Source organism: Oryzias melastigma, linkage group LG23, assembly GCF_002922805.2.
Source record: "Oryzias melastigma strain HK-1 linkage group LG23, ASM292280v2, whole genome shotgun sequence".
Taxonomy (NCBI): domain Eukaryota; kingdom Metazoa; phylum Chordata; class Actinopteri; order Beloniformes; family Adrianichthyidae; genus Oryzias; species Oryzias melastigma.
Window position 1 is genome coordinate 22,366,568 of NC_050534.1, and position 25,730 is coordinate 22,392,297.

General features: G+C 47.9%; 2 protein-coding genes and 1 long non-coding RNA gene across 12 annotated transcripts; 2 read left to right on the plus strand and 1 right to left on the minus strand.

The window, feature by feature from the left end:
• Nucleotides 1-5: 5 nt before the first annotated feature.
• On the minus strand, nucleotides 6-1,443 carry LOC112156368. Its single transcript, XR_002920947.2, has 2 exons — nucleotides 1,301-1,443; nucleotides 6-1,166 (listed from the first exon to the last, which is right to left on the minus strand). It is a non-coding gene; the product is annotated as an uncharacterized LOC112156368 (long non-coding RNA).
• On the plus strand, nucleotides 44-11,037 carry mdm1 (Mdm1 nuclear protein). Of its 10 annotated transcripts, none has more exons than XM_036210297.1 (15): nucleotides 47-303; nucleotides 1,434-1,548; nucleotides 1,784-1,942; nucleotides 2,013-2,092; nucleotides 2,157-2,261; nucleotides 2,422-2,583; nucleotides 3,556-3,656; nucleotides 3,725-3,806; nucleotides 5,512-5,732; nucleotides 5,801-5,893; nucleotides 6,374-6,444; nucleotides 8,209-8,270; nucleotides 8,348-8,612; nucleotides 9,382-9,441; nucleotides 10,125-11,037. In XM_036210297.1, exons 1-15 carry the CDS (start codon nucleotides 250-252, stop codon nucleotides 10,232-10,234), a joined length of 1,740 nt encoding a protein of 579 aa, XP_036066190.1. In that variant the 5' UTR covers nucleotides 47-249; the 3' UTR covers nucleotides 10,235-11,037. The 10 variants fall into 10 exon arrangements, 9 of the variants coding, with proteins under 9 accessions (XP_036066194.1, XP_024144356.1, XP_036066195.1 ...); XM_024288554.2 differs by having other exon boundaries at nucleotides 48-303; nucleotides 8,348-8,576; XM_036210298.1 differs by having other exon boundaries at nucleotides 49-267.
• Nucleotides 11,038-17,873: 6,836 nt separating this feature from the next.
• il22 (interleukin 22) lies at nucleotides 17,874-23,415 on the plus strand. Its single transcript, XM_036210352.1, has 5 exons — nucleotides 17,874-21,658; nucleotides 21,738-21,803; nucleotides 21,879-22,031; nucleotides 22,440-22,499; nucleotides 22,575-23,415. Exons 1-5 carry the CDS (start codon nucleotides 21,512-21,514, stop codon nucleotides 22,683-22,685), a joined length of 537 nt encoding a protein of 178 aa, XP_036066245.1. The 5' UTR covers nucleotides 17,874-21,511; the 3' UTR covers nucleotides 22,686-23,415.
• The last annotated feature ends 2,315 nt before the right edge of the window (nucleotides 23,416-25,730 follow it).

Genomic DNA, 25,730 nt, shown 5'->3' on the forward strand with positions numbered 1-25,730 from the left:
ACGAATTGTAATCGTACTTTTAGGACTTTTATTTTGTGAAATCTGAGAACGTTTCCTTCAACTTCCTGCAGCCACCGCGCCTGCGCACTAGCTGCCATGGCAACGCTGGCGGCTTGGCGCTTCGAGTCCACCGGAGCAGCTAGTTAGCGAGCCGCTCGGGTTAGTTAGTTAGTTAGTTAGTCCTCGTGAACTGCTGGTGAACGTCCGCGTCATGGAGGAGGCGTGACGTCACGGGACGTTCTTTGCGTCATGACCGTCCGCTTCAAGGTAAACAGCAGGTGTTACTGTGAGCTGAAGCAACAGGTGAGCCTCTCCAGCCCATGCTAGCTAGCTAGCTATTAGCCACCTGTCTCAGCAGCAGCGGCGGGATTATTATGGGATATTAGCTGCTAATCTGCGGTTTGAAGGATCGGATTATGATGCGGATTAAATCTGAGGTTTCTGTCGCAAATCTATAGTTAGTTTTGAAGTCACTAAAGGACATGAATTATCGCGAGATCCACCGTCAGGTCACGGTGGGGGCGGAGCTACAATTAAGACTGTAAAGTCCGGGTCAGAACCTTATCCAAGGTGGGATTCTGTGGGTCTAACGTGAGTCTGGATCAACAAACTGAAACTCTGGACGCAAGGAGACAGAGGTCAGAGGAGGTCCAGGAGGTCACAGGAGGTCCAGGAGGTCAGAGGAGGTCCAGGAGGTCAAAGGAGGTCCAGGAGGTCAGAGGAGATCCAGGAGATCAAAGGAGGCCCAGGAGGTCAGAGAAGGTCCAGGAGGTCACAGGAGGTCAGAGGAGGTCCAGGAAGTCAGAGGAGATTCATGAGGTCAGAGGAGGTCCAGGAGGTCAGAAGAGGTCCAGAAGATTAGAGGAGGTCCAGGAGATCAGAGATTCATGAGGTCAGAGGAGGTCCAGGAGGTCAGAGGAGGTCCAGAAGATTAGAGGAGGTCCAGGAGGTCAGAGGAGGTCCAGAAGCTCAGAGGAGGTCCAGAAGCTCAGAGGAGGTCCAGGAGATCAGAGGAGGTCCAGGAGATCAGAGGAGATTCATGAGGTCAGAGGAGGTCCAGGAGGTCAGAAGATTAGAGGAGATCCAGAAGTCCAGAAGATCCAGGAGGTCGGAAGAGATTCAGATGATCCGGATGATCGGCCTTCATTCATCTGATCAGAGAGAGTCTATATTAAAACACACACATGCACACAAATACATATAAACACAAATACACATCAGTGAGCAAACATGCAGACACACAAACACTGATAGACACAAACGTCCACACACACACACACACAACCACCACGTCTCGGACCGTCATCACTTCTGTCTCCATGTTTCCTCTTCATCTCCACATCCGGAGTTCAGAACATTCCTGAACTTCCCGTCCGCTGAAGAACTTCCTGTTCTAGCCTCCGTCCTTCAGCAGAACCTGGTTCTGGTTTCAGAGTCAGACGGAGTACCAGAGGAGCTTCACGCTGCCGCGCTCCTCCACCGCGTCCGCTCTGCCCGTCGACCCACCGGCTGGTTCTGACCCGACCCGGAACACGTTCTCTGCTAAAGGTTAGTTTACCAAACAGTTTGATGGATGTTCAACCTTCAAACCGTGAGGCAGGAGTTCACGTCCTGATGAGAGATTTATTCTTCGTCTGCACTTTAAAGAAAACAACTGAAAAACGTTTTAGGAAAATTCTCCAAAACATTATAACAAAGAACAAACGTTAAAAATATACAACATTTATGCATGTCATCGCCGTGCTGCCATGGCAACAGTTGAATTTGAATGTTTGCTTTGTAGTTCTGAGGAGCTCAGCTCACAGGAACCAGCAGAAACCACCGACCGGTCCTGCAGGACGTCCTGAATCTGCACCTGAACCTCCGGCTGGACCTCGTCCTCCAGCAGACCCACGTCCCTCAAAAAGACCCGGTCTGGAACCAGCAGCTGATGGAGAGTCTGGTAAAGTTTGAAGGAAAACCTCTCAACAGAGTTCACAGAGACGTTTGACCTCTCACTCGCTCCTTCTCAGACAAGCCCCGCCCCTTCCAACCACGGCCCAACACACCTGTGCCGGCTGCAGCAGCCAGCGCGCCGCCGTCTGCTATGAAGGTGAGTAGACCTGCAGCCTGAGACGACGGAGCGTCTGAGGATCTGATTCTTCACGCTGTTACAGGTTGATCATGTGATGAGGCTGAGGGCGGAGTCTAAGGCGGCCGGTCACAGGTCAGGCTGGCAGAAGCCGCTGACGGCCGCATCGCCTTTGCTGACCGCCGAACAGGTGAAACGGCGGCTTGACTTGGTCTATCAGACTGAAAGGAAATCATTTCTAGAATCTAAACTCCTGAAATGATCCAGATTTGAATTTATCTGATGCCGCAGAGCTGCAGTACCCTCACTGCCCACCAGATGGAGACATTTTGTCTCTCTCCCTCCTGCAGGGTTTCTACCCCGGCAGCAGGAGCGTCTCCCCCTACAGGAGGAAGCCCGTCTCTATGGAAACAGAGTATGGGCGGAGCTTCCAAGGCCTGATCCCGCCCTCTGGACCACGCCTCCGGAAGCATCTGGATCACGAGTGGGAGCCGCTGTTCCACACACACACGGTAAGGCGGAGTTCTCCTGGCTAACTAGCTAGCGTAGCTTCAGAAGGTCGTGGTCAGTAGAGTCAGTAGAATCTGTCTCGATGGATTCCCTTAAACAGATTGTGATGTTCTGCCTTTTCCGACGGAATCAAACCTTTAAATTAGACCTTCAAATGAGGGACTTTGGTCTGGTAATACGCAGGAATTCCTCATCAAAAGAGTTTATATGTTCCCCCAAAAACATCTATTCTGAATAAAGATGTAATAAATCAGACTAGAGTTCCACGTTTGTCTTAAAATCCATCCACGTTCTAACTTCCTTCCTGTTGTTTAATGCGTCTGTATTTTGTTCTGATTCAAATAAAACTTTCCTGTTTTTGTTTCAATCAAGTCTCACAAAAAATGAAAAATATGTAAAGAAATAAAACAGGTTTAATTTAGAATCTGATGTTTCACAATAAAGTCTATTCTATTCTACTTTAAACTATTCTACTCTGTTTTATTCTACTCAACTCTTTACTCTATTTTTGGTCTATTCTACTCTACTATGTTTTATTCTATTCTATTTTCTTCCACTTTATTTGATTCTACTCTATTCTAATCCACTCCTTTGTTTTCTACTCCATTTGATTCTTCTATACTCTGTTTTATTCTATCCTACTGTATTCTAAATTTCTATTCTACCATACTCTACTTTATTTGACTCTACTCTGTTGTGGATCACGTGATCTTCTTTAATCTGATCCGTTTCTGTTTGTCTTCACTTCAGTTTCTTCTCGTCTTTAAACTACAAACCCGATTTAGATGATTTGGTTTAGTTTGTTTTTGTCGCTAAAATCCACAGAGTCAAACGTTGATCCGTTAAATCAGTGAAAACTGCTGAAGACGTCTTTGATTGACAGCTGTCAGTGATGCAGTAGCTCCTCCTCCTCACCGTCATGTGACCTCGTCTTCTGCTTTTCCGGACTGAACTTCTCAAAATGTTTCTAACAGGTAAACAGGAGAAGCAGGGAGGAGGAGCCAACAGGCAAGCTCCGCCTCCACCAAGACACCTGTCAAGGAGAGAAGGACACGCCCCCTCCTCGAGGCCGCAGGTGTGTTTGTGTTTGCTTGTGTTGTTGTTGTGCTGTTTGGCTGTAACACTGAGGTTGTTGTCTGACAGGATGTTGACAGAGTATCAGTCCAGCTTTCCTTCTGCTCTCCTCAGAAAACTGGAGGGAAAGCTCGCCGGCGCCGCCCTGCAGGTCAGACGCTTCACTTCAGTACAACAATGATGGTTTTAATTTACAATCCCGTTTAGAGGAAAGGCTGAAACGTTCATAAATGTGACGGAAAATCCAGAAACGTCTCCAGGAGGAAGAAACAGAACCACAGAACTGAATCCAGACCAGAGAACTCTGGTCGAGTTCTTTCCTCAGTTCTTTCACTTGAATAATTACTCTGAAAAAGAGAAACTTCAGCTGAACAAATGGAAACGTCTGAAGTTAGAGAACGCGTCTGTCAGATCAGAATCTGAGCAGAAACTCGGCATCTTCTGAGTGATGAAGGTCTTCAGAGCTGGAGGAACGAGGCCGCCGCCCACCTCAGCGCCGCCGCCCACCTCAGCGCCGCCGCTCTGCTGTGTTTGTGATGTAACTGCAGTCAGAAACCACAGAGCTTCATTTCAGGGAAACTACTGTCAGGCCGGCTGTCGGGGAGGTTCCCGCCGTCCTCTGGAAAGTGTCGTTGGCGTGGGGGGAGGGGGGGCGGGTTCAGCATCAGTTCAGATGAAACATCAAACATGAGAGGAACCACATGAAGGAACACGCTTCAGTTTGAGGCTTTCTTCTACTGACAACACGTACGTGCACGAACATGCACCTATGTGCACGTACGTGCACACTCTTGTGGTTCCTTAGGATTCAAGGCCTGAATCTCCTTCAGTGAACCTGAACGCTGAACCTGTGGGCGGAGCTTCTCCATCCGTGTCGTTTCCAGCCTGTCGGTCATTTCCTCTCCCAGCAGAAACGCTGCAGTTCAGCGGCGTGCTCGCTCTCTGGGGGTGCAGGGGAGGGGCTTAAGGCATGATAGGAAATCTTAAAGAATCCCAATTCTTTGTTTCTGCAGAACTGAGTCATGATGTTTTCAAGTCGTCTGACGGCGATCCCACCGTCGGATGAAATGTGCAAAAACTGAGGGGAGGGGGGGGGGTAACTGTCACTCCTGATGGTTTCAACAAACTCCATTCACCTGTTCAGGACCACGAGGCTCCCATGATGATCCTGTGTGAATGCTGGAAGCTGAATTTGGTCTCTGAAGATGCTAGAGCTGAAAACGCTGAAGCTGATAGCAGCTGAAAAGTACGTTAAATGCCAAAATAGTCCATAAATCTAGCAGAATGACGTTATAACGTTCATCTTTACTTCACTCTGACTCCATAGAATATAAAGTATCGACCAATCGACTGTTAAAACAGTCGATTGGTCGACTGACCGCGGCAGCTCTTCTTCGTGAATTTGAGTTCTCAATATTGTCCGTTGAATCTTCATCTTCTAGAAAATAGAAACAGTTTCAAACTGACCTTCACTACAGTTTCTCTGGAGAACCGTTTTCATGTCATATAAGATTTTCCCTTAAATCCTGAGAAATGTCCGAAGATAAACAGCTGTAACCACGGCTGAAGGACACGGAAACCTGAAGGAGGTTCAGGTTCTGCCGTCAGTCTGCAGGTGAAGCTGAAGTTCAGGTGAACTTTGAGGACGTGTGAATGTGAAACATCTGCTCACGATTATTGATTCATCTGAAGTTTTCTGAGGAAATCTTCATGTTTATTAAAAACACATCAAACTGCATATCAGCTGATGAGGTAACCATGGAAACGGTTCCTGCCCATAAATAAATCTATCAGAGACATCTGGACCGCTCAGCCGGGTTCCTGCGGCTCAGCGCTGAAGCTCCGCTGTGCTCCAGGTGACGGAGCTGAGGCAGAGGGCTCTGATGTACCGCCGGCGGGCCTGGGGGGCCAACTTCTCCAGGGACCACCTGGGTCAGCTGCTGTCCGACCAGAACGCCCTGTGGGAGCCGAGCGACGCCTCCGGCTCCGTCGCGGACGCCCGCGTCCCCCCCCTCGCCATGGGCCCGTCTCCAGACAGCCGCAGCGCGTCCTGTGTGGACGCCCTGGACCTGGCCAGGTGAGAGCAGGCGCTCCAGGTGAGCTGGACCCCCCCGGCGATGTCTGAGTGTCGTCCTGTCGTTGCAGCGTCTCCAGTCGGAGCCGCTCCGGCGCCTCGGAGCCCAAAACCGCCAGAACACAAAGACGGGTACACGCAGAGGACGAGCGGCGCTCAGACGAGTACGTCCAGCGCTCCATTGACCAATGATCCGACCAGATCCAAGCTGATCCGACCTGATCTGACCTGATCCGAGCTGATCTGATCTGATCTGATCTGATCTGACCTGATCTGATCCGACCAGATCTGATCTGACCTGATTTGATCCGACCTGATCCGAGCTGATCCGACCTGATATGACCTGATCCGAGCTGATCCGACCTGATCCGACCTAATCCGACCTGATCCGAGCTGATCTGACCTGATCTGATCTGATCCGACCTGATCTGACTTAATTCGACCTGTTCCGAGCTGATCTGACCTGATCCAATCTGATCCGACCTGATCTGACCTGATCTGACCTGATCCGACCTGATCCGACCTGATCTGAGCTGATCTGATCTGACCTGATCCAAGCTGATCGGAGCTCAGAAACTGAAATCCTGAAGACTTTATAATCCTGAATCTAAATTTTACCAGAAACTGTTTCTGTTTGTGTCCAGAGAGGAAGACCAGCTGTCCCCCTCCAGGCTGAAAACCAGGACCCCCTCTGACCTCGGCACACCTGCTACAGGTACACCTGTTCTCTCTGCTACAGGTACACCTGTTCTCACCTGCTACAGGTACACCTGTTCTATCTGCTACAGGTACACCTGTTCTCTCTGCTACAGGTACACCTGTTCTATCTGCTACAGGTACACCTGTTCTATCTGCTACAGGTACACCTGTTCTCTCTGCTACAGGTACACCTGTTCTCATTGCTACAGGTACACCTGTTCTCTCTGCTACAGGTACACCTGTTCTCATTGCTACAGGTACACCAGTTCACACCTGCTACAGGTACACCTGTTCTCATTGCTACAGGTACACCTGTTCTCTCTGCTACAGGTACACCTGTTCTCTCTGCTACAGGTACACCAGTTCTCACCTGCTACAGGTACACCTGTTCTCATTGCTACAGGTACACCTGTTCTCTCTGCTACAGGTACACCTGTTCTCATTGCTACAGGTACACCTGTTCTCATTGCTACAGGTACACCTGTTCTCATTGCTACAGGTACACCTGTTCTCTCCGCTACAGGTACACCTGTTCTCTCTGCTACACGTACACCAGTTCTCACCTGCTACAGGTACACCAGTTCTCTCTGGTACAGGTACACCTGTTCTCACCTGCTACAGGTACACCTGTTCTCTCTGCTACAGGTACACCTGTTCTCTCTGCTACAGGTACACCTGTTCTCTCTTCTACAGGTACACCTGTTCTCCCTGCTACAGGTACACCTGTTCAAACCTGCTACAGGTACACCTGTTCTCTCTGCTACAGGTACACCTGTTCTCACCTGCTACAGGTACACCTGTTCTCCCTGCTACAGGTACACCTGTTCACACCTGCTACAGGTACACCTGTTCTCTCTGCTACAGGTACACCTGTTCTCTCTGCTACAGGTACACCTGTTCTCCCTGCTACAGGTACACCTGTTCTCTCTGCTACAGGTACACCTGTTCTCTCTGCTACAGGTACACCTGTTCACACCTGTTACAGATACACCTGTCCTCAGCAGACACAGACTGACTTCAGCAGCTTCGTCTTCCTTAGAAGACTCTGAGCGTTTCCTCTGCTGGGGGGGGGGCTGAGGTCATGAAGACCTAGAAAAGTTTCTGAGAAAACTTTAACCTGATTTAGAAATGACGTCATTCAACCACATTCAGCAGCAGATCTTTACTTCACAGCTCGTGTGTGAATGTCGACATTGAAAGTCCGAGTGGAGACAGAAGCTGGTATGAAAGCAGATCAGAGCGATTAGAACCCACCATCTTTAACCCCCCCCCCCTCTGAAAACACCCCCTGAACTCTGCAGACGATTCTGTTTGTTTGTGTTTTAGGAAATAAAAGTTTATGTTTGATGAAGACTTAATTCATCTTCAGTCTGAGAAATCTTCTGCTTATCTGGAGCCAGGCGGGGGGCGGGGCATGAGTCTCCATGACCTCATTGTGGTGGTGGGGGGTGCAGAAGGAGCCCGTGGGCTGCTGGGGTAAATTCCCCTGGGGGGAGTTCTTCCATGGAGGTGAGGAGGCAGGACGGTTCAAATTCCCCTTCAAATAAATGTAAAAGCAGGTCCTCTGTTTGACCTCGACTACAACCAGGTCTGACCTGAAACCAGGTCCAGGTCCAGCTCCAGGTCCAGGGTTCGTCTGGTAGCTCATTGGCTTCTCCTAGTGAAGCAGAGTGTCATCAGCGTAACTGTAGACAGAGATGCAGGAATGTCTCTGACATCCTCAGAGAAAGGAGGAAAGAAAGGAGACTTCAAGCTTTCTGAACCACTGTTTGTCCTGCAGGGGGCGCCGTCCTGGTCGGGAAACAAAGGAACGCCGACGTCTCTCATCCCCAAAAATTCCAGGTAAGAAAGAAACCATCAGGAAGAATGAAATACGTGATATTTCACTGATATAAAGGTTTTGCTCATTTATTTTCCAGAGAAATGTTTCTGTTGTTTCCATGGCAACAGAGGAAGGGACGCCCAGCGACCTGCCAGTCAAACGGAAAGAGGCGTGGTCAGAGAAGGTTTTTGCTCATCAGCACAAACCGTGCTGCAGTCCTTCACCTAAACCAAGTACACAGGTGTCTTCTTTGGCCCCTCCCCCGGCTCCTCCCCCTCTGCACGCCATCCAGGGCTCCATGAGACACCCAGACTTCCAGCACAACGGTGAGCGCCGACAGGACGGCGGGTTTGAACTCCCAGGTGACGCAGAACCTGCTAACTCTGTTGTTCTGTGGAGGATCCCAAATAAAGTATTCAACCACATGAAATCATTAGGCCAACCATGAACTAAAATGTCACTGTACAAGTAGATAGAAAGAAAGACTTTCAGAACGTTCCACTTCCTGCTTTGACCCAAACTTCCTGTTTGAAGTCAGTTCAGCAGGTAACCACTAGGAGGTGGTTCCACCAGCAGGTCAGCCTCTCAGTCCAGTTCACAAAGTTGATATCATATTATTACTTCATCTTTAAGACTGAATTTAATTCAAGATTGAACCGTAGCAAATGGGGGCGGGGCTGACAGACAGGTACCTGAGACGATACAAGCTCTCAGACGACCTTCCAATCTCAGCAACCGTTTGAGGTATTTGTCCCGGCTATTTGCTACTAGGATAATTATGATGCAATTTCCTGTTTGAGTAGGAAACACTCCGATCAGACTCCGCCTCCTCGCCACTGAGTTCCTTTACTCAGAGATGTAAACGTTTGTGCAGATTGGGACAAATATCTAGTGAAAAAACAGTGAATCTGAAGAAAATCTGAAGTTTTTCTTACCAAAGCAGAGAAGCTGAAACTCCTCGTCCTTAAACGTCTGCCTGAGTCCCTCAGCAGAGGTCAGAGGTCACCTGTCATCCTGACCTCTGGTCCTCAAGAACCAAACCATCCTGAAGGACAACTGTGAAAAGTCCATCAATGAACAGAAACGGCGCCCCCTGCTGCATCACCTCTCATGGCGTCAGTGTGTCTGCAGGTGAACTGGGCGTGCGCCTCCGAGAGACTTCCTGTTCGGGAGGAAGTGGCGGTCATGAAGGTGAGCCTCCTCTTCCTCAGACTCCACCCTATCATTATTTCTCATTGTTAGTCATTTGTTTTCGTACCAAGTTTAACCCTTTAATACTCAAAAAACGTAGAATTAGATGCAGAGAAATAGTTTATCAGTTGGATTTCCATTCATTTAAAATCAATCAAAGAGTTTAGCTTTTTTTTTAGGCTAAATAATCCAGAATAAGATTCTTCTTTTCTAAATTCTTACCTGCAGCTTTTCTACATCAGAATTATCTTCTTTTCTGGATGAATATCCTGCAGATTAAATCACAGTCCCTGGTTTCGTTCATGGATGTGGGACAGTATGTACGGCAATCCAAAAGGGTCAAAATCTTTCAAAATAACACGTTTTAGCATTTGACGAATCAAAGTTTTTTTACCATTCCTTTTTAAAACAAATTTGGACCTTTTGGCTTGCCGTAGTTACAGAGGGGTCACAGACTGAAGTGGGTGGAGCTTCACTCCCACACAAGCTAGCTAACCTAGCATGTTCACAGGATGTTTTTTTTTTGTCTTTTTGGTTTTTGACGGTTGGAGTGACAAAATAAAGAGTTACGCCCAAGTCTGTCAGGATTTAAGAACTCTCACTGCCTTTAGTTGTATATAAGTCTTGGTGGTGATTTTTAGGATCTGTCTCCTCGTCTGACCTCTGTTGTGTTTGTCGTCCAGAGGATCGTCTCTCGGTGATGTCATGGCGCTCGGCGGCCTCCCGCTCAGCTGCGTCTGTGGTCCTGGAGCGCGCTCAGAAGAGGCACAAGAACTTCTGGGGGAAACATTGAGCCTCTGACCTTCCTGATGACCTTTTTTATTTGTAGAAATAATGAGAATAATGTATTTTTGTAGAGTTATGACTGTTAGCTTTAGAATAAAGGCTACTTTATATGTGGGCGGGGCTTCTCCTCCTGCTAAGTTGAGACGAATGACTCAGCAGAAATGTCCGTATGTTTGTTTTTTAATGCTGACAGTTATCCATGATTAGCTTTTAGACTGAGATGTTTGATTTGTGAGCCACAATCAGCCACTAGAGGGCAGTGATGAGCATAAACTGAATCCACCTGCAGAAGAAGAAACATCTCAACAACTTTTCTGGGCAAACAACTTTTTGCTAATGCTAATGCTATAAAGAATAAGGCGGGAGGCCCAGCTATTACACTTTTTTGCTGATGCTTAAAATAATCAGGCGGGAGCTGCAGCTAATTTGCCTTTTCACTCATGCTAATGCTAAAAATATTCAGGTGAATGATTCTTCTCCCTACATTTAGCCCTCCAAATGGAGAGTTATGGAAAAATAGTGTCTTCAAATTTGATGACGTCATGCATAGTCGCCGGTCAGCCACGTTAGCGCTTTGCTGCTTCGCCCTACTGGTGAAGGGATACCCGCTACGGGTCCGCCTTAAAAACACAGTTCAGACACCACTACAGCTTCAGATGCTCCTACAGTTGGAGAACCAGCGAATTAATTCAGATTTGTCCAACGTGTGTGATTTTATGTGAGAATTATTGTCCTCCACGATTTATTTATTTATTCTTCTCTTTTTCATTAAATTATTGATGTTTCCATTAAACGTCTCCTCCTCTCAAACGTTTCCGTCACCCGTCCTTTCCTCCATAAATCTACCTCATTCATGGGAAAAGTTTTCCGTCTTCATCCGACTCCTGGACTTTCCTGGGAGCGTTTGCTCTCCGTGAGTATTGCGGAGGCTCCCAAGTGACGTTAGCGAGGAGGAAGAGCAAACATCATCTTCATCACTTCCTGCCAGAGAGCCGACTCACCTGCTCTGTTCAAACACAGACACACCTGCGCGGTAAATTCCCCTCATAACAATGTGGAGCGTAGCGCCGGACTCTCCTGTGACGCCATCACGAGGAATCACCGTCTGAGGAAACGGCGCTTCCGAGAACGCTGAAATCCATCCAGAGGGAGGGCGTTAGGTAACCTCCTCCACTTCCTGCTTTATGTTACAAAACATTGACCCTCAAATCAACCTGTGAAATCAACATCACTAGGAGGACCTTTGAAGGTGGAATCTTTAGAAAAAAGAAAAAAATCTTCAAAAAAGAAGAAAAAAAACGCCAGCAAAGCACATGCCAACTTCCTTACAAAGTTAGATTTTGACTTACAAAAGGAACTAAAAATGAAACTCCCATCATGCACCTCACCTGCTGCTCGAGTTGCAATTAGATATCAGAAATCTTTTACAAACATAGATCTCCCTTTCAAAATATAATCCATCTTTTCCCCCTCCATCTTTATTTCTGACATCTTTGTTCATCCAGACTTTAGAATTTATTTCAGTTTGTCGAGAAGCAGGGTCGATCACATGACAGGAACAAAATCAAGCTGTTGACAGACACGCTCAGCTGTAAACAAAAATGCTGTAAACAAATGATTTTATGAATTAACGCAGTAAAGAATTAAAGATCGAGCTAATTCCAACCAAAGTCTGATGTTTCCTTTGTTCCAAACATGTCAGGAACTGTCAAATGTTCTGATTCAGACCGCCTTACATCCTCCAGTCTCCTTCTGAACCCAGATCCAGACCCGGACTCTGTGGACTCTGTCTTTGCTGTAGACACTTCTTCATTTGGTTGTCCTAGCATCCATGTGGGGACAATCATATGCCTCCATTGGGATGTTACATTATGGGTAAGTATCTGCCTGCATTTCTCTACAGTGACGAAACCGTCAATTTGGACCAGGAATGCAGGTCCGGATGTTCAGAGAACCTCGTTCTGGACTCAGGTCATCAGCACTGTTTCTGCAGCTCAAGTCTTTGTTTTCCTTGAGAATTCCTTCTCTGTTTTCCGGCTGCATTTGTCTCATGAAGACTACTCTGAGCGGACTCTTCCTGACGGTAGACGGCTGGTTCTTGGCTGACGGTTCTGCTGGACCTCTTCAGGTTCTGAACTGGCTGAGTCGTAGTTTCCCTGTTTGATCGCAGCATCTTCGATCCTCAGCGCGTCTTTGTGCTTCGTCAGAAGATCCTGAAACCTGCGTCTGTTTGAAGTCTGGCACAGATTTCGCCAATGCAGCAGAAAAATTCGCTTAATGGCAGCAGCCTTTCTGTGTTCCTCGCCCGGTCTGAAGCCTCCTACAGCGGTTTCTGTTCATGACCTACATGTGACACAAGATCCACAGCAGCTGCTCGGCATCATGGGTCGATCTTTTATGTCCCGGACTGTCATGAGAACCCAAAAAAACCAATGCCATCAGTAATATATATATATATATATATATATATATGTATATATATATATATATAATGCGGTAAAGTTCATAGCTTCTGAAGTATTCTTGAAAAGTATTAAAAAATTTTTATATATATATTTATATATATATATATATATAAAGTATTTGTAATTATTTTTTCAGACACGATTTCAATTGCGTGTCTGATGACAAAAAAAGATGTATACATATATATATGTGTGTATTTATATATATATATATATATGTGTGTGTTTCTTATATATATGTATATATTTAGCCTCACATATATATGTGTATTTTTATATATATATATATATGTATATAAATACACACATATATGTTTATATAAATATATATATAAATAAATATGTATATACACACACATACATATAAATCTGTATTTATATATAGGTAGAAAAACACACATACAGACACACATCATATATATATATATATATATATATGCGTAAATAAACATATATACACTGCTCAAAAATTAAAGGAACACTATTTGTATTGGGCTTGGCATGAATTGAATTAAACCTGTCTGATAATTTTCTTGTTGTTGTTGCTGAGGGCCTCGTTAATCAATTTCAGCTGTATTCTCCAGGATGGGACATCCACACGTGCTGCAGCAAGAAGGTTTAATGTGTGTCTCCCAGCACAATCTCCAGAACATATATATGTGTTTATATATAGAATGTTTTATATAGGTGTAGAAGAAAAACACACACATATACAAATATATCCATCCATCCATCCATCCATCCATCTTCCTCCGCTTCATCCGGGACCGGGTCGCGGGGGCAGCAGTCTAAGCAAAGATGCCCAGACTTCCCTCTCCCCGGCCACTTCCTCCAGCTCCTCTGGGGGGACTCCGAGGCGTTCCCAGGCCAGCCGAGAAACATAGTCTCTCCAGCGTGTCCTGGGTCTTCCCCGGGGCCTCCGCCCTGCGGGACATGCCCGGAACACCTCACCAGGGAGGCGTCCAGGAGGCATCCGGACCAGATCCCTGAACCACCTCAACTGGCTTCTCTCGATGCGGAGGAGAAGCGGCTCTACTCCGAGCTCTCTCCGGGTGACCGAGCTTCTCACCCTATCTCTAAGGGAGCGTCCAGCCACCCTACGGAGAAAACTCATTTCAGCCGCTTGTAGTCGGGATCTCGTTCTTTCGGTCACGACCCAAAGCTCATGACCATAGGTGAGTACTGGAACGAAGATCGACCGGTAAATCGAGAGCTTTGCTTTCTGGCTCAGCTCTCTTTTCACCACAACGGACCGGTACAGCGACCGCATAATAGCGGACGCAGCTCCAATCCGCCTGTCGATCTCACGCTCCGATCTTCCATCACTCGTGAACAAGACCCCAAGATATTTAAACTCCTCCACCTGAGGCAGGAGCACTCCACCCACCGAGAGAGGGCAAACTACCTTTCTCCGGTCGAGAACCATGGCCTCAGACTTAGCGGTGCTGACCCTCATCCCGGCCGCTTCACACTCGGCTGCAAACCGCTCCAATACATGCTGGAGGTCCCGGTTCGATGGAGCCAACAGAACAACATCATCTGCAAAAAGCAGAGAGGAAATCCTGTGGTCCCCAAACCAGATCCCCTCCGGCCCCTGGCTGCGCCTAGAAATTCTGTCCATAAAGACTATGAACAGAACCGGTGATAAAGGGCAGCCCTGCCGGAGTCCAACATGCACCGGAAACAGGTCTGACTTACTGCCGGCCATGCGAACCAAGCTCCTGCTCCGGTCGTACAGAGACCGGACAGCCCTGAGTAAGGCTCCCCGGACCCCATACTCCCAGAGCACCCTCCACAGGACACCACGGGGAACGCGGTCGAACGCCTTCTCCAAATCCACAAAACACATATGGACTGGATGAGCGAACTCCCACGAACCCTCCAGCACCCTGAAGAGGGTGTAGAGCTGGTCCACTGTTCCACGACCAGGACGGAAACCGCACTGTTGTTCTTGAATCTGAGGTTCGACTATCGGACGGACTCTCCTCTCCAGTACCCTGGCATAGACTTTCCCAGGAAGGCTGAGGAGTGTGATTCCCCGGTAGTTGGAACACACCCTCCGGTCCCCCTTCTTGAAAAGGGGAACCACCACCCCAGTCTGCCAGTCCAGTGGTACGGTTCCTGTCTGCCACGCAATGCTGCAGAGACGTGTCAGCCAAGACACTCCTACAACATCCAGAGACTTGAGGTACTCAGGGCGAACCTCATCCACCCCCGGAGCCTTGCCACCGAGGAGCTCTTTGACAACCTCAGTGACCTCAGCTTGGGTGATGGACAGTTCCACCCCAATGTCCTCAGCCTCTGCTTCCTCAACGGAAGGCGTGTCAGCAGGGTTGAGGAGATCCTCAAAGTATTCCTTCCACCGCCCGACAATGTCCCCAGTTGAGGTCAACAGATCCCCACCTGCACCGAAAACGGTGCCTGCAGAAAACTGCTTTCCCCTCCTGAGACGCCGGATGGTTTGCCAGAATCTCTTTGAGGCCAACCGATAGTCCTTCTCCATGGCCTCACCAAACTCCTCCCAGGACCGAGTTTTTGCCTCCAACACAGCCCGGGCCGCAGCTCGCTTAAACTGCCGGTACCTGTCAGCTGCCTCTGGAGTCCCACAAGCCAGCCAGGCCTGATAGGACTCCTTCTTCAGCTTGACGGCATCCCTTACTTGCGGTGTCCACCACCGGGTTCGGGGGTTGCCGCCACGACAGGCACCAGAGACCTTGCGACCGCAGCTCCGGAAAGCAGCGGAGACAATAGAGGTGGAGAACATGGTCCACTCGGACTCTATGTCACCAACCTCCCTCGGTACCTGCTTGAAGTTTTCCCGGATGTGGGAGTTAAAGACCTCCCTGACGGAGGGCTCAGCCAGACGTTCCCAGCAGACCCTCACAGTACGTTTGGGTCTGCCAAGTCTTTCCGGCCTCCTCCCCCGCCAGCGAATCCAACTCACCACCAGGTAGTGATCAGTGGACAGCTCTGCCCCTCTCTTTACCCGAGTGTCCAAAACACACGGCCGGAGATCGCCTGAAACGACTACAAAGTCGATCATCGATCTCCTACCTAGGGTGTCCTGATGCCAGGTGTACTGATGGACACCTTTGTGTTCGAACATGGTGTTCGTTATGGACAAACTATGACGTGCACAGAAGTCCAACAACAAAACACCGCTCGGGTTCAGGTCAGGGAAGCCATTCCTACCAATCACGCCCCTCCAGGTGCCACTGTCATTACCCACGTGGGCATTGAAGTCCCCCAGGAGGACGACGGAGTCCCCTGTTGGGGCACTTTCCAGTACCCCTTCAAGAGACACCAAGAAGGCCGGGTACTCCGAACTGCTGTTCGGCCCGTAAGCCGAAACTACAGTCAGAGACCTGTCCCCCACCCGAAGGCGAAGGGACACGACCCTCTCGTCCACCGGTACGAACTCCAACACTTGGCGGCTGAGCTGGGGGCTCACAAGTAAGCCCACCCCAGCCCGTCGCCTCTCACCATGGGCAACTCCAGAGTGGTAGAGAGTCCAGCCTCTCTCGAGGGACTGAGTTTCAGAGCCCAGGCTGTGCATAGAGGTGAGCCCAACTATATCTAGTCGGTATCTCTCAACCTCTCGCACAAGCTCAGGCTCCTTCCCTCCCAGAGAGGTAACATTCCATGTCCCAAAAGCCAAATTCCATGACCGGGGTTTGGGTCGCCGAGGCACTCGCCTTCGACTGCCACCCAAACCACAATGCACCGGCCCCTTCAGAGCTCCCCTGCAGGTGGTGGGCCCACTGGGGAGTGATCCCACGTTGCTCCTTCGGGTTGGACCCGACCGGGGCCCGTGGGAGGAGCCCCGGCCACCAGGCGCTCGCCTCCGAGCCCCAACCCCAGGCCTGGCTCCAGGGTGGGGCCCCGGTGACGCCAATCTGGGCGACGTAACGGAATCTTTCATGTTTTTACTCATAAAGGGGTTTTGAACCGCTCTTTGTCTGGCTTGTCACTCAGGACCTGTCTGCCATGGGAGACCCTACCAGGGGCAGAAGCCCCCGACAGCATAGCTCCTGAGATCACTCAAGCACTCAAACCCCTCCACCACGTTAAGGTGGAGGTTCAAGGAGGGGTATACAAATATATATATATATATATATATATATATATATATATTAGATATATATAACTCACTAACTCACTGGCTGCGGAGAGCTCCTGCAGCCTAACCCGGCTCCTATTCGCGTCCAGTACCACGTCTGGTGGTTCCGGCTTGCGTCCGGCGCCGTGTCCCGAGAGCTGCAGACCCCCGACGTTCCGAACAGCAAGCGCACCGGGGGACATTTCAAATGTACAACGCCAGTTATTTGTAGATGAAAAGATAAATCTCAGCTTTGAGTGTGTGGCCCGTCCCTCTTTCGCCGCGCGAAAATATGCAAAATATCCCAAAGTTCTGGAAGTTTAAGCGTGATCCAGCCCCAGCATAGGGGTCTGTCTGCCGGCATATTCATGGCGTGAGCTCCGCTGGACACGTCGCTGCATCGAGCTGCAGCCAGAGAACGCGGCGGCAGTAACAGACTGTCAAACTATCCACAGAGTATCCCGCTTTTCTCAGTCTTTAAGGTTTTAAAAAACAAAAGTTCATTGGAAATGATAAATCTCTATTTCATTTATTACTGCAGTTCAGCAGAGGAGGAAAAGATTTGGTCCTGACAAAAAATGAACATGAAAGTGTTATGGAAATTTTATTTTTGATGTTTTTCATTTTATTTTACTGAAGGTTGATTGAAGTTTGGAATTTTAAATGCCCTTCACTTGCACTTGGGCTTTTGTTAGGCATTTTATGTTACAGCCTTTTATTGTTAAGAAAGTGGTAATAACACAAAATACGTCAGATTGATCATATATATTTCATTGCTTTGTTTTCCCCAATTTGCTTAAGTACTGTAGAACTGCTAAATTCCACGAAGCACACATTTTTTTCCTAAAAAAAGACCACATATTAATTTGCGATTAGTTCCCTAGTGTGTATGTATTTATACAGGTACATTTGTAAAAACACACACATATATATATAAATACTCACATATATATTTGTGTGCATTTTATATATATATATATATATATATATATATATATATATATATATATATATATATAAACAACCAAACATAAATATATATTATGTATGTTTATTATGTATATAATATGTATGTATATTATGTTTATATGAAAAAAAGTTAAAGTTTCTGTCTTTGAACCAACAACCTGTTCATGTTAAATAGAGGCACGAGGTTCCACCTGTTCCCGTCATGTTTCAGCAGCTGCACGTTAACTTCCTCTGCAGCTTCATCCGCTCTGCTTCACCGTCTTGACCCCTGACTCCAAAGCTGAGACAGATTTGTTTGAGGGTTGTGTGTTTGAATCCGCAGTCGGTCATCAGTTCATGAAGGAAACGCCACAAACTCGACGTTCTCAGAAACACAGAATCTGCTAGAAGTTCCAGGAAACGGGTCTCTTCTGAGGGTTCCTGCTTTCCTCTAAAGGACGCTGAACTTTGTGGCTTTCAGTGCGACTCAGGAGCAGAAGATGTGGAAAAGTTTGGAAAAAAAACTAAAACATCCAGACAGTTTTCATGACAAAAACCAAAGATTTGAGACAGTTTAATATTTCTTTATAATTATTATAAACTTATTTTTTAAAGTTCAACATGAAGCTGAGATCTTCTGTTTTCTTCAGGAGAATCAAATGAATTTGAAAGGTCTCACAGAAACAGTCTTTTGTACTGAAATTGAAATAAAAAAAACAATATTGGACCCAACGACTGACAGCGATGATGAGGAGGTTTTTCTTTTTCATCCTGTGGTCAGAGAAGGTCTTTGAAGCTGAAGCAGAAGCTTGCCGTCATGATGACAAAGCTTCAGACGAGAACAGCGTTGCATCACCGTAAAAGAGGTCAAACTGATCCAGAACTTGAGCTGGTGTCAGCAGTAGAAGAACCGGACCTCTGATGAAGTTTCTGAGTGATGTTTGAGTCAGAAACTCCAAAGGTTTCTTCTTTACACAGGAAGTCTTGAAGCAGTTTAGAATCAACCGTTTGATCTTTGAACTCTGTAAATGGTAAATGGCGTATACTTGTTTAGCGCTTTCTACCCTCCTTTGAAGGCCCAAAGTGCTTCACAGTCACAGACCCGTTCACACACTGGTTTGGTTGAAGATCTGCTCCAGAGAAAACTAAAACAGGAGAATTCCACCCTTCAGAAGCAATAAAGATTATTTTAAAGCTGCAAGTGTGGCTTGAAGGAGATGTGAAGAAAGTCTGCAGGAAGTTTGTTGCAGCTCGCCTAAATCTCGCAGGGACTCACACACCCAGAGAAGCAGACAAAGAGCGGACACCAGATCCTCCAGGCCCTCTAAGAGAACCAGGAAAACTACAAAACCAGGCATCGCCTTCAGCCGCTAAGCTGTTTGGCCGCCGGATCAAAAGCAGATCCGGTGTCGGTATCAGTTCATGGAACGGGTTTAGGAGAAAAGACCGAAAAGAGGAAGTGGTGTCGAGTGGAGGCCCCGCTGGAGTTCAGGGATGATTCCCCACGTTAACTCTTGTGCTGCAGAAACTTTAGCTGCATTTATTAGTGTTTACAGATCTGTGATTTAGGCATCCAGAAACACTTCAGGAAATGGATGCATTTAAGATGAAAACAATCAGACGGTTACATAAAGTCAGTCAGTTTGGTTCTTTGGGTTACATTTGTCATGACTAACCTGCTCGGCTCTTTCTAACTAAAGCTAACTGATGTCTACATTGTTCCACTACCTCAGCTACAACAAGAAAACTACCAGCAGTAAAATAGAGCCTTTGATAAATGATCCAATGACGACGGTGTTCAGTAGATGAAGCGGGATCGACCAATCATCGTTTTAATGTTTTTCCTGCAAATGTTCATGCCTGCACTGTGGTGTAGCGGTTCTCACCTCACAGTAAAAGGGTTCTGGTTCAAATCAGGTTCTCCTGGTTCTTGTTTGGGTTTTCTCCGGTGTCCTCTCGCCCCAGCCAACAAGGCCATGTGGATAGAAAATGCAGGCCCCAATTGGCTGGTCTCTGGGCAGTAGGGTGAATAAGAGTGAATAAGAGCGAATACGAGTGTATAAGGGTGGTTCTACAACAACCTGGAGATCTGTTCAGGGTAAACCCATCTTCACCCAACAGTAGCTGGGATAGGCTCCAGCAACCTAGTGACCCCTATGGGGGTTCAGAAGTTGGACGGATGGATGAATAGATAGACATGTGTTCATGTCGTTTTATTGACCACAAATGTACCCCCCTTCCCACCCCCATAAGAGAACTATTCCATTATTTTACTAGTTACGTTTTTTATGTTTTTTAGGATAAAAATCAAAGAAGTAACCTTTGTGAGCTTTTTTGGTGGATTCTGTGAATGAATTCATGGATCAAATATGTTGAGCTGAAGGTGTAGAAACAGTCGTGCACCGACTGTAAATGCGTGTGTGAAGCTAACGTGTGAACTGGAGGGGATGACTCACTAACAAACTTCATTCAGTTGAAATAAAATCCGCCGTCAGATATTTCACGTCTTACCGTTTTAAATCCACTGAAGTGGTTCTGTGCTAACGTTGCTGGTGACTACCAGAAGCTCCTCCCCTTTGTCTGTAAATCACCTTAAACAGTAACAGTGTTTATACTCGTGCACACACCAGTTTAGACAGACAGAATGCCCGCCATGTTGCTCCTGATGGTCAGTCTGATGCTTTCAATGGCGGCTCTGCTCCAGCAGAGTGAGTGATTGAACGGGACGCTTTGGGTCTCAGTGAACGTTGGACTTAACCTTTAAGCTCTGCTAGAACACAACATTTTCAAGCAATCGATCATTTGATGCCTACTTATGCCATGTCTGATGTCTTTGTACGGATGTAAACCTCTCTTGACTGTAATGCATTTGGATTATTCTTCTTGCCTCGATTGCTTAAAATAAACCATTTCAATTCCACATATTTGACAGAACCAGAACCTTCTTCTGGTCTATAAAATGTTAGAAATTGTAAACAGACCGGGTTCTCCCTGGTTCTATGCTACTGTCCATCCTTCCATCCATCCGTCCGTCCAACAATCAATCTGTTCATGGAAGTCTCCAACCCACAATCCTTGGTTTCGGAGCAGGTGTTGGTCCTGGAATGTTGAGGAACTTTCTATTGGGAGGTTCTGGTTCATAACTCTCTAGAGAAATTAGAAGCAGAAATCGTATTCATTTCTGATCGCAGACATTCACCAGCTCGCTAGGGGATTTGTATTGAAGCTGATCATTTGAGATGAATCATAGTTTCTTTTTAATCTTCACAAAGACTCAAAGCAAAAGTTTCATTCACACAAACTGCATGTACTGGTCTGTGCGGAGCGGCTGAACGGGAGCTGAAAGTAGGTCTCATGAAGTGAGTAAAACAGATCCGCTGCATCTCTGAGCATGAAATCAGAGTTCATCTGCACACTAACATGTAAGCTGAGCTGCCGAGGACACAAACAAACTCCTGCAGAGAGATCCAGAACGAGCAGGAAATGAAAAGAGCGCAAAAGTGTCAACAAACGCAGTGACGAGGCTGGCATTAGTTATCAGAACTTTCTGACTCTTCATTTCCTCTGTGAGAGCAAACACTTTCAAGTCGGCGCTCGTCTGTGTGCGGGGGATTTCGATGTCCTATATTCCTGCGGTGAGGCGTGTGGGGGGGGTGGGGAGTGGAGGTGTATAAAGGGGCCGTGGCCTCAGAGGCGTCTCCACAGCAGCACCTGCACTCAGGTCTCAGCATCGCTCTGCCTCCGGACTCCCAGCCGCGGATTTACCTGCACCATGCCTGCCGCCGCCACCGCCACGCTCCTGCTCCTGGTTCTGATGGGCTGGTCTGAACCGGCGACGGCCCACCCGCTCCACCGGTCGCTCAGCCGGCCGCTGAGAGACCCGAAGACGGGTCAGGCGGTTGTGGAGGTGGCCCAGCATGTGAGTTCTTGTGCATCTGGTTCTCCACTCTGAGGGACTGGGTTTCGGTTTCTGAACATCTATAACCTCGTGTCTCCAGGCGCAGAAGAAGGAGCTGGAGGCCGACACCAACATCCGGCTGTTACCCAGAGTCAACGGCAGCCAGGTGAGTCCTCGCACCTGAACGCGCCGCACAGACCCCCCCTCCTTCACTAACCCCCTCCCTCCCCGTCGTCCTCAGGACCACCTGAAGATATGCTGCCTCCACGCCAACATCCTCGACTTCTACCTGAACAACATCCTGCATGGTCACCGCGACGACGCGCATCCCAGCATGCACCGGCTGAAGACTGACCTGCACCGCATCAGCGAGGACCTGCAGAGCTACGGCTGCGTAAGTACTTGATTCCTGAAAATGTGATTGGTCGTTTAACACCTGAGGCGTCGCCGTGACGGTTACACCACAATCTTTATACGTTAACGCGATCATTCCAGCAGACTTTGAAGGAGAAGAGCCGCTTTTCTCCTTCAGAATCTACTGGAATGATCATGTCAACAGCTGAAAAGTAGCTATAACTCAAAGAACATTATAAAAATAATAGAAAAAGTTATTTTAGAAAAATGTTTCTAGTCTCTGCAGGAACAGAAAGTGTAGATTTCAGATTTGTTGGTGGAATCCGGCGGTTTTGTACAGTAGATCCTGAGCTGATAGTGAGTTTCGGTGGTTTGGCTCAAAGACGGTGAAGGTGCCGCTGTCGCTCAGTGACAAAGGTGATAACCGCCTGTCTGTCTGTCCGTGCAGAACGTCACGCACTACCACGACCACCGGCACGCCGTGGAGTTCCGCAGGAAGCTGGAGAAGGTGAGCCGGCCAGAGACGGCTTCATACGGATCTGTTTCTTTGAATATTTCTAAACCCGACCTGTGATGCTTTCAGATGGAGGGCGAGCGAGGCCTGAACAAAGCGGTGGGAGAGATCGACATCCTCTTCACGTACCTGCAGGACCACTGCGTGGAGCCCACCCCCACCCCCACCCCGGCGCTCTGACGCCGCAGCACCATCACCACCACCCTCTTATTTAAACTTTAAAGCCTCGACTTATTTATTTATATTATTTAACTGCTTATTTATGTTTTTCTAAAGTTTGTATAAATTATTTATGTGCGGGTTCAATGCCGAGGGGGCGGCGTTGCTGAAGTTGCCATGTTTTGGCTCATATTGCTGCAGTATTTCACTCATTAAAGTTTGGATGATGAAACTCCTGCTGGTTTGTGTCTTCCTGATCTGTGGTGCGTTCAGAGTCGGCGTGGAGAACTCAGACTCTGCTGGAAGCTGTGTCCGCTGCACATTTTAGGTGTTCTGGTTCCAGGAACCTGATGGTTTCAGACCGGACCTCAAACATGTACCAGTCCTGACCCCTCCCTGACCACGCCCCCACCAGGCGTTTCCCACGTTTCCAAACTGCACACCACTGCAGATCTGATGCTGCAGTTTTGGTGCTCACCATATTTCTAAACGGCTCTTGCAGAAAGTCTTCACCTCATGGAAACATAACAACCCCCCAGGGAACACAGGATGACCCCCCAGGTCAGGAATAAATCCTCTGCTTCTTTTTTGATTTCCGTCATTAATCGGATCAAATCTTCAAATTCTAACTTGGTCTCCTTCAGGAAAAATCTCAGAATTTCATCCAGAAATGTACTCTTTAAAATAAAAGTCTTAACTGTTGGAAGTGGGCGGGGCCACTCTGCAATACCCCCCCCCACACACACACACACAAACAAAAAAAAATCTAAAATCCTGAAGGTTTTGACTAAAAATTAAAAGTCCGAAATATCACTGAAAGAATAGTGTTTCCGGTTTGCGTTCGGCCGAGAAGTTCGAGTCGTTTGAACATCACAAAGTTTTTGTCGCTCCGACTTCGTTCTGGAGACGCAGGAACGTTTTACACATCTTAACATTTCGGGAACCTGCGTTTGTTTTTCTGCTGCTGGAGGCAGAAATAGGACAGTGGAGCGTTCTAACCCGGCTGGCAGGGGAACGTGGCGCCCGCCGGGGGTGTTCTGACATGACTCAGAACTGCCTCAGGAACTGCTGCTTCTTCCGTTGGAGGGGGCACCAAACCTGGAAACAGCAGAACCGGGCCGCAGACCAGAATCTGTTCATCCCTAAACTTACAGTTTGTCTTCACTTTGATGTCGGAGAGTTTAATGTCAAAAACATAAAACCCGGAGACGGGCGAGGAGAGGTCAGTGGAACCGATGGGACTGATGGGACCAACAGAACCAATAGAACCAACAGGAACGGGAAAACTGCTGCAAACAAACAGTGATGTTCACATTACGGTTCCAGACCGATACAAATCGGACTCCGATGCTGAACGCCCTGAAGGACCGCTCCCCTGATGGGATTGGGCCCCTGATCCGACCAGACTCCTCGTCCCAGTGCTTTTGTGCGTCAGGATGATCCGGTTTTCTCATGAAGAACCTCACGAGTTTGGATCAGAACCGGCAGTGGTTCTGAGCAGCTTCTGCTGTGAGAGCAGATGAAGCGGCTCCTGATCCAACCGGCTGACCTCTGGTCCTCGCACGCTTCGTGGAATCAAGATGAGTCACTTCCAGGCTAAATGGTGCAGAACTCTGCAGCGACCACACAGAGGAGACCTACTTACCTACTTTCAGAGCTGCAGGTTTCTCTGCGTCGGCTGGGACAGTTTTGCTCGTGTCAGCGTGACTTTGATGCTCCCACAGCATCAGGAGTTCCCGCTATTAGATTTGAAGTTGTCACTTCATTCTTTATTTTCTCAGCAGTCATGCTCACAAGTTCGGTTCTGTTTCCTGAAGAATTTAGATGCCAAACGACTAGGATCTAAAGCAAACGACAAGAAGGAAGGAAATGTTCCATCTTTTATTTGTACATCAAACTGTCTGAACACAAATCCATTTGAAAACATCAGGATTCAAACCCACACCGTTCCAGTCTCAGGGTGGACACTCCTCCACTTTGCCACTACTATCTTCAGTGTTCATTTTTCAATAAAGTGTGTATTTTGCTATAATGTTCACGTAACCGAAGAAGAACCCGTTCCCATCTCTGATGAGGACCAGTGACAGACTTGTTCAGACTGGGAAGGAGAACACACAGGAAGGACCCAGCCGGGATTTGAACAGTGCTAGCCACTACACACTGTGTCGTTCCATATGTGAATGAAGCTGTCGTCTCCTCCTGCTCCTGGCCCGGCTCACCTGCCTGTTCCTCACCTCACCCATGGGCTGATCTGGTGTCAGAAGTGGGATTGGCCTCTTGTGGCGGCAGTGGCTCAGGTGGTAGAGCGGGTCGGCCAATGATCGAAGGATAGGCGGTTCGATTCCGGCTCCCGCTAGCCAAGTGTCGTTGTGTCCTTGGGCAAGACACTTAACCCTCCTTGCCTCCAGTGTGCCTCCACTGGTGTGTGAATGCGTATGAATGTTCCGGTGATGGTCAGAGGGGCCGTAGGCGCGTACTGGCAGCCACGCCTCTGTCAGCCTGCCCCAGGGCAGCTGTGGCTACAATAGTAGCTTACCATCACCAAGTATGAATGAGGTGTGAATGAATAATGGATATACAATGTAAGCGCTTTGAGCGTCTGGAAAAGCGCCGATAAATCCAATCCATTATTATTATTATTATCTCCGGTCTCGAGTTTACCTGTTGCCTTTTACCTGTGTTGGGTTTTGGCTGAAGGACTAGTTTCAGATGCTTTGGACCAGCGTTCGGCCTCCTGAATCTGCTGGCCGTCTGTCATCATCTCCGTGGATCTGTGTTGCTTCCTACACCAAACTCTCCATTTGTCCTTCTCCTCCTGATGCTGTTCTGTCACAGGACTGTTGTTTCCTCACCGCCTCGCTTGTTGAAGGAATTTGGTTAGACAATTGAAAACCATCCAGATGTTGTTTTGAGGAACGTTTCCCGTGGATGTGGTTGATTCCAGAGATTCAGTCCGACTGAGCCGAGCTACCAGAGCTGTAGTCAGTGAGACAGAAATGAGACGGCGCTCCACCGTAACCTGAAACCAGCTGCTCTGATGGCTGCGGCTGATAAGCATCTGTGAGC

What these genes read in the sequence shown, in the direction of transcription:
- mdm1 (XM_036210297.1), top strand. Translation starts at nt 250, where the DNA reads ATGACCGTCCGCTTCAAGGTAAACAGCAGGTGTTACTGTGAGCTGAAG. An exon ending in CCCCCTCCTCGAGGCCGCAG is followed by an intron (nt 3,657 to 3,724) that starts GTGTGTTTGTGT and finishes GTTGTCTGACAG; the next exon opens with GATGTTGACAGAGTATCAGT. An exon ending in AGGAAGTGGCGGTCATGAAG is followed by an intron (nt 9,442 to 10,124) that starts GTGAGCCTCCTC and finishes TTTGTCGTCCAG; the next exon opens with AGGATCGTCTCTCGGTGATG.
- il22 (XM_036210352.1), top strand. Translation starts at nt 21,512, where the DNA reads ATGCCTGCCGCCGCCACCGCCACGCTCCTGCTCCTGGTTCTGATGGGC. An exon ending in TTGTGGAGGTGGCCCAGCAT is followed by an intron (nt 21,659 to 21,737) that starts GTGAGTTCTTGT and finishes TCGTGTCTCCAG; the next exon opens with GCGCAGAAGAAGGAGCTGGA. An exon ending in TCCGCAGGAAGCTGGAGAAG is followed by an intron (nt 22,500 to 22,574) that starts GTGAGCCGGCCA and finishes TGATGCTTTCAG; the next exon opens with ATGGAGGGCGAGCGAGGCCT.